The following is an 11,147-nucleotide window of genomic DNA, read 5'->3' as shown; positions in this document are numbered from 1 at the left end:
ATCTTAATTAAAAAAATATGGTTTAAGACTCGAGGAGAAAAACTTAAAAAAAAAATGCATACCAGTGGTAGATCTGGTTAGCTGAGGTTGATTAAAAAAATGGATGGGAAGTTGAGGCATGAACAGCAAAGATGAGGCTGTGACCTGAGTTATATTTCACTGTTCCAACTGCAGCAAACAAAAAAGATGTGCTCTTTTGTCCTCCTTTTCAAGTATGCAAAAACTAAGGTGAAAATTTAAGTGGATTTTGGGGAAAGAACTGTCTAATAAATCAATAATTTGATTTTTTTTTTTTTCCCTCTTCATTAGCATGGATGCCATGGAATATGCACAGCTTATGAAAAAAGCTGGGAACCAGGATTTTAAAAATGGGAATTACTCTTTAGCCATCAGAAAGTATGATCAAGCTCTACATACACTTGGTTATTTAATGCAATGGGTCCCGTAAGTATTCTTGAATTAGAGGATGTAAACTGTAAGTCTCAAATTTGTAAAGTGCTACAGTTAACTCAGAACTGTATTTCTTGCCCTGACACTTGATTTTCTTGTACTTTTCATCACACTCTTTAGCGTACTAGTTTTATAATTAAAGAGAAAGTGCTGTTCCTGACATATACGTGGGAGGTTAGTTAGTGACTGTGAATATTTTTTTATATACATCAATTATAAGTTAGTGTAATTAAAGATAAAATTAATTTCCCCCAAATTAATTGGTTTCTGTTAAATTACTGGTGTTTCTTAGCTGACTTGCTGTGGATTAATCTTGCTGTAATATTGCTATATACTAGTCATGTCCATGGCCTGTTGTTGTCTGGGTCATGTGATTATCTTTAAAATTACTCAAGCAAGTTACTTTGTTATTGTTATCTGGTCTTTCTTTGTATTCTTAGATTTGTTAAATCTGAGAATTTTGAACAGAAGAGTTCTCTGGATATTTCTTTCCAAGTGTTAAGTGGTTGTTTTCATCAGTTAACATCAGTTGCTAATGTTATTAATGATTAAATATTTGAGTATTATGCTAGCTATTAAATATTCATTACTACCGTGTATTAGCACTGCTGTTAACCCTGTTTAACACCAACCATTGATTTATTTTGACTATTAGCCATTTAGATTAAGTAGCAAAATAAGTCTGGAGCATATGCAGGGAGTAGAATTGAATGAGGATGGAGCTGAGTAGGCTGGTTATACAATAAAATGCGTTTAGGTTGTTTTTTTCATGACCAAAATGCATTTAGCATTCTTTCCATCTAGCAGCTTCCATTTGTGTGTCTGTTTTCTCCTGTTCTTAGCCAGTGGCTTTCACTGAACAATATCTAGGTGTGTCAAGATGATCTAAATTCTTTCTAAATGCTCATACTGTGTTATTCCAGTGGGTTGACTTTCTGCTTCAGAAGACACCAGGGTATCACTAAGGTATCATTTAGGATGTCATTAAGAGATTTTTATAACTAATGTTCAAATTATCTTTATTTTCTACAACTCCATTTTTACCTCTGATTTTGTTAGGTGGGTGATATGTAGACTTTTTTCTTTTTTTTCTTGTTGCTAACTATAAAGTATGATGCATCTTTTTTCAAGCAAATAAACACGAAAAATGTATTTGTAGGTGTTCCAGGGACATAGCAGTGTTACACTGCAACAAATCAACTGCCTTGTACTATCTTGGTAAATGGACAGAAGCAGTGTTTTCAGCCTACCAGAGCTTACACTGGGATCCAGAGTATGTTAAGGTATTCAGATGTTTAAACAGTTTTTGCATGCCTCACTTCTTAAAGCATGTGTCCATATCTGCTTTGGTTTTGGTTTTGAGGTGTGATAAGCAAATATAGCATAAGATTTGAGAATCGACAGATGACTCTATGTGAGCATCAGAATTACTGCTGTAACAGTAATTTTAATAAAATGAAGCAGCTCTTTTGTACCAGGAGATGCTGGTTCTGTCTGGGTCGCAACAAGAGAGGCACCAATGTTTTCAAGAAGGATAGCTATTTTATTAGTATCTCAGACAATGTGATAGCAAGTAGAAAAGAAAAGTTACATGGCCTTGTGATGCTGAGATGTGGGGATGTCAGGCCATGGCATGCTGTGCAGATCATGTTTGTGGTGATGCTGAGATGTGGGGATGTCAGGCCATGGCATGCTGTGCAGATCATGTCTGTGGTGAGGTTCACCAGCTCTGTGTTCACTTGCAGTCTTACAGAACCTGGTTCATGGTACAGATTCATCAGTTGCTGACAGCAGTTGAGTCTGGGATGGGGACTTAGCTTTGGAGGCCCCCTTGGGTAGTGTGCCCTAATATTCTTTACGTGTTGATAAGCCTACAGTTCCTGGGAACAGTGGTGATCAAGATATTATTGTATTTCCAGCAGACAGAACAATACCTGACACACATGCTTTTGATTAAGTACACATTGACTCAAATTCTCATCTGTTAGGAATAAGTAGCAGTTGTACAGTATTTATGATAGAGGCATACACTTGGACTGGCTTTTATGTACAATAAATAGTCTTCTGGACCAACAACTGCAGACTCCTAGAGCCTTTAGTAGAAGGTATTTAACTTAGATGTGCTAAAATTGCATGCAAATATCAATTGAACTTGTGCTGTCTTGCAGCCTACCAGTTACCTGGTTTGAACAACTTGGCTCTACTGTGCCTCTGAGCCAGTACAGTGGAGTTCAGTGGTGATATAAACATGTTCAGGTGCCATTGGCTGAAGAATATATGCATTGTGGTTAATACTGCAAAATGCAGTGACTTGGGGACATAAACATGTCCAAATGGACCGTGTGACAAAAAAAAAAAAATCCAACCTGTCCAGAGAGGGTTAAAATATACTTGCTAACAGTATGTCTTTCATCCTATAGTTATTTTCCATGTTTTGTATTCCAGGATTTATCCCTCTTTCATAGTATCCGTGATGATATCAGTAGCATATTGTGAATTTCAAAGGATGTTCATTGCAGTTTTTTTAGATCTGTGTGTAAGAAGCTGTAAAAATAGTACCATGTATCATTTTTATAGCATAATTAGAGAATTTAGGAAAAAAAATGGTAACATTTTGTTTTATAGTAAAGATCTATGAATATTTTCCCAACAATGGTCTTTTTTGTTCTCCTTTTTTTTTTCCTCAGGCTTATTACCGAGCTGGCCACTCATTGATCATGTTATCAAACACTTACGAGGCGATTTCTATGTTTCATAAAGGTTTGATTCTCCTGAATGCTTCTGCAGATCGAACTCAAGTTGCTGATTTTGTAGCAGGAATCTTCATAAGTGTCAATGGTAAACTCAAATTAGGAGCTTAATTTTTCTACGAGCCTTTCAGTAGTGATTAAAACACAAATCCTTGGTAGAGTGTCCTTCATGAGGTCATTCATTTGGTCCTTAGTGCCACAGGTCTGTTTGAGGATTATGAATATGCTTGAGTGGCCTTATCAAAAGGATGTGGTGAACTTGGTCCAATTTGTATACAGCAGATGCCAACGGTCCCAAAACACTGTGCAGGGGAGTGTGTTGTCTCACAAGAACACATCAATTGTGGAATAGTTAGAAAATTTCAAAATTGAGAGTTGGGGAGACAAGGTTGGAGATTTGGAGGTCCAGACCCCTAAGGCTTTAGTGGCTTTTGTCCAAACCACTCAGCTTTTAATTTAACTAGGTAGCTTTGAAAAGAATTAGAAGATACTCAACTTAAATTTGAGTTTACAGTGCGACGTGTTCCAGTGTGAGGGACTTTCCCTCAGCTAGTAGTGGGCAGCAATGAAAAGAGGGAATTGGGCTTTTCTGTGGCGTTGTGTGGTTTTTTTGAGTGATGTCCACCCCATGTCTCCCTGCCCTCCCCTCAGTCTTTCCTCCTCTACTTGCTTTTTTTTCTAGTTCACAGGTTTTGTCTGATGGAACCTGCAGGCTTGCCAGGAGATTTTGGGTTGTGCTCTTGCTGCATTTACTTGAACTTGTAGCAACATGTTAAGGACCTTGATTACCTTTAGCAGCATCTATAGCTGGGCTTACCCACAAGTGGAAGAGCCACCATGAGGTTCACAATGTCTTGGGGCTTAGAGGTGTTTCTTGAGGGCAGGGATTAATTTTTGCCCCCTCCTTGTTTAATGAAATCTGGTGACTGATAACAAGGTGCCATATCGTTTGGATGGCCAGGGATATTTAAGCCCCAATTTGGCAGTCTCCTGGGTATTAATCAGTGCTAACATTGTCACTGTGCAGTGAAGTAGTTTAGTTCAAGCCCCAGCTTTAAAAGTGCTGTGTATACTAAATAGTTTTCTCAATTGCTTATTCTTGCAGATGAACGAGTCTTTCCATCAACTTTTCCTCTTGCCTATGATTATATTTTCAGCACAAGGTTTGATGCACTAATTTGGCAAGCAGTGATAGAAAGGTTGGCCCAGAAAGGGAAGTGGCGGGTAAGTCTGTTGCTGTGTAGGTGCTCATGTCTTAACCTCTACAGGGTAAGCTCATGTTAACCTTTAAAATCCAAACCAATGTGTATTTATTGTTCCGTGCTTCGAATGTCTTGATTTTTAACACTTGAAAAATACTTTGTGCTAAATATTTTCTGAAATTCATTTCTTGAAGGGATACAATGAACTTGAAATCCTGCTTGTCTCTTGTTGTTGTCTCTGTTATAATTATGGTGCCATCTGGTGTCATTATTGTTGAAAGAAATTAGAGGTGGGGGGGGGAAACCCCCATGTTTATTTGTGGCCTCTTTTACTATTGAAAGGCCACAATAAGGTCTCCTTGGAGCCTTCTTTTCTCCAGGCTGAACAATGACCAATCTCTCAGGCTTTCTTCATAGGAGAGGTGTTCCATCCCTCTGATCATTTTTTTGACCCTCCTCTGGACTTGCTCCAACAGGTCCATGTCTTCTGCTGAGGACTGCAGAATTGGATGCAGTACTCCAGGTGGGGTCTCACAAGAGCAGAGGAGAGAGTCACCTTCCTTGACCTGCTGGCCATGCTTCTTTTTAGAAGAAGCCTCCTCAAGCCTGTCAAGGTCCCCCTGGATGGCATCCCATCCCAAGGGTATCAACTGCATCACTCTGCTTGATGCCATCTGCAGAGTTGCTGAGTGATTGAGTGCACCATGCAATCCCCGCAGTCTGTGGTGTTGATGAAGATATTAAACAGTACGGGTCCCAGTATGGACCCTTGAGGGACACCACTCGTTACTGGTTTCCACTTGGACACTGAGCCACTGACTGTAACTCTTTGGCTGGAGCCATCCATCCATCCAATTCCTTATCCATCCAACAGTCCATCCATCAAACCCATATCTCTCCAATTTAGAGCTAAGAATGTTGTGGGGGACTGTATCAAAGGCCTTACAGAAGTCCAGGTAGATGACATCTGTAGTTATTCCCGTTTCCTCTGGTGCAGCTGGTGGGTTTTCAAGGAGCAAGGTAAAGTTTCTAGGGAAACTGAGAAAACAGAAAAAGATACAGTATGCATTTCTTGCTTTCTGCTCAGGATGTTAATGTAGCTGGGGACCCTCATCTGCATGATTATAAAGGTCTGTTCCTAAAGCAAAGGGTCACTTCCAAGGTGTATTGGAGAGACTTTTCGGGCCTGACCTTTCTACATGGTTTTTATTTCTGAGGAAACTTCCGTTGGTCATATTTTCGTGCAGTCCCCTGTATATTACCTTAATTAATTTGAAAAATGGAGCAGGAGATTCAGTAATCTGTTATGATCTTAAAAAAAATCTGAAATGTTGTTAGTCCTCGTTTGCTTTCCTGCAGGATCTGATGAGGCAGTGGAAAAACAAAGTTTCTCAGTGTGCTTATAAGCTCACTAATGGTTTTTGTTGGGGTTTTTTTTTTGTAGTCTTGTCTGTTGTTGTTGTCTGAGAAGAAAGAGTTGCCCAGCAATCTCAGAGTCAGCCAGTTATCACTGAGGAATCTCTTTGAGGTAAAGCAGCATTTTTTTTTCTCTTGTGTCTATTTCTTTTCTTTCTATTCACTTTAGTGAGAGATTTTCCATCTTGTGTGCAAGGCTAAAACAGATCAAAGAAAAATAAAATGGAAAATAATATATAGACTTTGTATGTTAAGTAATCTATTTTGTCTCTTTTAATTTGAAAATTAAAAAATCCTTAATTTGCATAATTTCTGTATATAATTTAATGCTTCCTTTAATTCAATCAAAAGAAGACATCTTCCTCTCAAATACAGCAAGGTATTCAGGTCACACTTGTAACCTGACAATTTAATGCTAAAACATGTCTGACATCAGTTAGGTTGGATATATTTTCCAACCAGAAGAACTTATGATATACATGGAATATGATATTTCTATACTTTGCTAGCCTGTCTCTGGACTGCTTTACAGTGCCAAGTATGATTATAGGGAGTTGATCTGGGTGCAGTGTTGGAATTTTTCACTCCCTCAGTGCCCCAAATTTTTGGTAGTTTGCTTTATACCTAGGCAGCAACTGCTAAACTTCCTCCCTAAAGGCTTTGCAAATGACTTAGAGGATTTTATCATGATGAAAACACGTAATTGTAGACCAAGTAGCTGCAGTTCCTAATGCCTTTCACTGAGATGATGGCATCTGCAGACAGAAGAATTTGATCTTCATGTTGCTCTTCTGAAATTTGCTCTTTTCTTTATCTTGTGATTCCTCGTATTCTTGCAGCATTTGGGAACCTCCAAAGATTTCTATGCTGGTAGGATAAAATAAAATCTTCCAGCTGTCACAAACTGTACATGCTCACCTGTACTTTGCTGCTGGTTGGCTGTGCCTGGCTGGTGCACGTGCTGTGTGGTGCACGCTGGTAGACCCCAGAGGCTCTGCCCACATGGCTGTGCGAGCTGGGTGGTGGCTTTGCAGGGCTCGCTGCTGCTTGCCCCTGCTTTTGTTTGTGGATACCCCACTAAAAGGCTTTGGATGCGTGAAGGGGTGTGCAGCCATTTCTTCTGACCCCTTGGGAACCAGAGTGTAGCTGGAGGCCAAGGCGAGCCAGGAGCTGCTGAGAGTTCACCAGCTCTGCCACTCAGGAACAGCCAGTGTCCATAGCAGTAACGTACCAGCTTTCTAAAGGCATCTGACAGTGCCTGTGTGTGATCATGCAGTGGATGCCCAGCCTGTTTCAATTGCAGTTACATAAAGCATTTCTTATGGACCCCCCAAAAAAATATTCTGTATATGCATTTTGTTGGTTTTATTCTTCCATTTCTTTGTGTGTATAAGTTAATTAACTGTAGTTCTGCTGTGTGTTAACCTACTTTTAAAAGATACAGTTACACATTCATTGAGAGATTCCATTATGCTTTAAGCTGAAGTATACTAGATTTCTTACAGCAGTGTGGTTTTCCTGATGGAAGCTTTAGAAGATGTTAACTGTAGGCAACACAGTACTTTTGCCTGGATAAGTTTTCCAACCAGGTGAACTTATTATATATATGGAATAGGGTATTTCTGTACTTTATTTGGCACAAGAGAGACATGGAACAGCTAGAAGAAGTCCAGAGGAGGGCCACCAGGATGATCCGAGGACTGGAGCACCTCTGCTGTGAGAACAGGCTGAAAGAGTTGGGGCTGTTCAGCCTGGAGAAGAGAAGGCTCCAGGGAGAACTTATAGTGGCCTCCCAGTACCTGAAGGGGCTACAAGAAAGCTGGGGAAGGACTTTTCACAAGGGCAGTTAATGACAAAACAAGGGGAAATGGGTTTAAGCTGAAAGAGGGGAGGTTTAGATTAGATATTAGGAAGAAATTCTTCACTGACGGTGGTCAGACACTGGCCCAGGTTGCCCAAGAAAGTTGTGGATGCTCCTTCCTGGAAGTGTTCAAGGCCAGGTTGGATGAGGCTTTGAGTAACCTGGTCTAGTGGAAGGTGTCCCTGCTGATGGCAGGGGGGTTGGAACTGGATGAGCTTTAAGGTCCCTTCCAACCCAAACCATTCTATGATTTACTGACTGGCAAATCAGCAGTTTAGGGCATATTGATATAATATACTAGAACTTGCCATTTGGATGTTACAGTGCTTGTGGTACTTTGTCATAATAATTTCAAGTTGGGGCTTTTTCCATGAATGTATTTCAGTTAGGTTCCATGAATGTAGCTGAGGACACACATAGGGTGTCTTAGCAAAAAATCTTCCTTCCTTAGGCAGGCAAATCGAAATGCCTCCCTGAGAGAGGAGAGGATAAAAGTGGGTTGCCTTTGCAAAAGAGTATGTCCTTTGTTGCTGAATTGGCCCTACTAGTCTTAGCTATTCTAGTGGCTTTGGTGTACATGTGGAAGACTGAAAGAACCAAGGTGAAAGGTCCCTAAGTGCTGCTTCTGTTTTGCAAAAATTAGAAAATGTGGCTTTCTGATAACTCAGACTTCCCCTGCTGCCACTACGTACTCCTTATAATTTGTTGTGTTTTGATTTTGTAACTGTGCACAAACAGTGGTTCTTGCCAGTCAAAATTTGGCATGAGGTGTTAGAAAAAAAAATAAATATATTTGTGGATGCTGGAAGCATGTGTGAAGACTGCTATTTAAAAAGATGACTGGCACAAATGGAGAAATTATATCTGAACACTGTTTCTGAGCACCCCCTCATGTCCTGATCCTTCTGGCATATTGTCTCAATTTCCATCTGAGCTTCCTCTGCCCACCTCCAGAGTTCCCCGGATTGCTGTACCCCTTGTAGACTGTGCTCATTAAGTCCTTGCTGGAACATCCTTTTTCAGTTTAGCTGCCTTCTGCTCAGGCTTGTGTGGTTTCAATCTCGGTCTGTAAACTTCCCTGTAAATTCCATACTTTTATCAGATTACCTGCTAGGAATTTTATCTGGCCAAAAATCTGTTTCCTAAGGCTTAACACCTTTTCTTTGTGTGAGCAGTCATATTACCATTGTTGTCTTAATAATGCCAGATGCTTCCTGAGTTAGATCAGAGTAGAGCTTTGCTCTGCTCTGCTCTCCATCCATGGGGTTCCTGAGCTGGAAAAGAACTTGTTGCCTGAGTTCCCTAACCCACCTTCCCCCAGTCTCTAACTCCCTTTTCCCAGTTTCAAGTGTTTCTACAGCCTTTTTTGGGGTAACTGCCTGTGTAAGCACAATAAAAGGCACAATATCAGTTACAGCAGTACTTGTGCTGAGCTACAGTAATATTTATAGAGACAGGCAGAAAGTTGCAGCCAGTTACAGAGAAGAAAAACAGAAGTAAATATTATCAAATAGGCTTCTTGTCCAGTGTTCTTCAGAGCAGGACAAGATTCTTTTCAGATTCATGAACATTTCTTAGGAGAAAAGTGTTTTGAGCTTTTTCTGGAATTGCTTTATAAATATAATAAATGTTTCATTTTAGAGTGGATATGGCTTGATTGTTATTGTTCTGCTGGTTCTTGTCATAAAAAACACGGAAATGGGATTAAAAAAGAAATGCCTTTTGTCTATGTAAAATAATGTCTTGTAATTGTTCTCTTTGTTATCAGACTCTTGAGTTGTATGGGCATGGTGAGAAGATGCAAGAAGTAGCAGAGTTAGTCAAGTGGTTCATTTCCATGGGAGCAAAAGTTGAAACCATTGGAGTGTATCTTCTTCATGCTGTTATGAGACTGTGTATCAAAGCAAGTGAGTGACATCCGCAGCTAAAATAAAACAGTGGTGGCCTTCATCAGAGAACTGACAGCTAGATAGAGCTTTTTTCTTTTTTTTTCTTTCTTTTTTTTTTTTAAAACTCACAAAACTAATGAGTTCAGGTCATCTAGGTATAACCTTGCACGTGCCAGTGAGGCACTATTTTGAGAACATTGTAAACGCTCTCTGATCGTCTATGTCTGATAACAGTACAAACCAAATATGGTTATTTTCTTTCATGGCTTGAAGCAGAAGTGTGATTGATGTGAATCTTTCCTAACCTGAATATATCAGCTTTGATGAAAATACAGCATTTCTTCCTGCCACCTCAGTGTGGAGCAACAGCTTCTGTCTGTGCTAAAGAGTTATGAGTTGATGTCAGATTTGTACTTGCTGCAAGTCAGTGAGAACATAGCATCAGGTCTTCCACAATGCAGCTGGCTCTTACCATGGTTTCTTTCACGTATTTCTTTCCTCTCCTACTCCCTGTCTTTGAGAAGAAGTTCCATACAGGTGTATCTTGCCAATCCATAGGGGAAAAAAACCTGCATCTGTTTCTGCTGTATCTCTGTTTACTATTTATAACAAATGGAGTTTTGTTATCATTTCAGGAAAGAACCATCTCTTCAGGTGGTTGCTGACCCAGAGGCCAGATTTGAAGGATAGGATCAACCAGCAAGACAGAGATGGATACACCCTCCTGCATATTGTGGCATCTTCCAGTGAATATTCCCAGAAACGCAGTAAATATGATTCTTTCTTCTGTGTGTGTGGTGTTTTGCTTTCATATGGAAAAATGAACAATGGAAGAAAATTTCAGATCCTGGTATTTACTATTTAATGCTAAGGAAGAAAATGAGAAAGTTCTTTTATCTGGATGTAGACTTTGTAATGGTAACTAATACTTAAACATTTCAACAGTTCCCTTTTAATATTGTATACTTGATTTGTGGTTTGACTGGTTACGATTTTCCCATAAGTATGCTGCAGTTTTTAGGATCATAGAACTTACCTTTTGAAGTTTGATGTTCCCTTAAAATCATATGAGACCACCTGGAGACCTTAAATAGGTGAAGATTTAAAACCTAAGTAGCAGTGTACCTTGTCAGAGGAGGAAAATTAAATGCTTTCCTTCACATTTTCTGTGGGATTTCTTTTATGTTAACTCAAGCCTGTCTTTTCTTCTTGTATTTCTTACTGTACCCAGTAGGTGGCAACAGGAAATAAGCATCAGTAGCAGGAGAACACCAGACTTTTAGCTCATTAAATGCAATGACATTCTGGTGGTTCTTGTTAATGGTATGAATGAAATGTGTGCAACCTGTATCTAAATAATTTAATTTTCTGGAAAGGTGTGATATATCTTTTGCAGCAGTTCCATCTGTTGCTAAATGACTCCTGCATTTCCAGAAGATACAATGTATATTAAAAAAATATTAAATTGTATTTATTTATACTTATATTAATTATTTTTCATAATTACATTTATATGGTATATATAAAGATTATATAATTGTATATGTATTTATTTATTTACTTCTAATTATATAGTATA

At 39.2% G+C, this 11,147-nt stretch overlaps 1 protein-coding gene across 1 annotated transcript; it reads left to right on the top strand.

Annotated features, from left to right (window-relative positions):
* Positions 1–310: 310 nt before the first annotated feature.
* On the top strand, positions 311–10,335 carry LOC104519405 (TPR and ankyrin repeat-containing protein 1; the record flags this gene model as incomplete). Its single annotated transcript, XM_010162643.1, has 7 exons — positions 311–444; positions 1,610–1,733; positions 3,138–3,288; positions 4,306–4,424; positions 5,847–5,930; positions 9,448–9,586; positions 10,204–10,335. Coding segments are annotated over exons 1-7 (883 nt in total), but the record flags the coding sequence as incomplete, so codon positions are not given.
* Positions 10,336–11,147: the final 812 nt, after the last annotated feature.

The sequence above is a fragment of the Antrostomus carolinensis genome, unplaced genomic scaffold, assembly GCF_000700745.2.
Source record: "Antrostomus carolinensis isolate BGI_N321 unplaced genomic scaffold, ASM70074v2 scaffold12722, whole genome shotgun sequence".
NCBI lineage: Eukaryota > Metazoa > Chordata > Aves > Caprimulgiformes > Caprimulgidae > Antrostomus > Antrostomus carolinensis.
The sequence above is the reverse complement of the archived record's forward strand: the minus strand, read 5'-3'. Positions and strand labels throughout refer to the sequence as shown.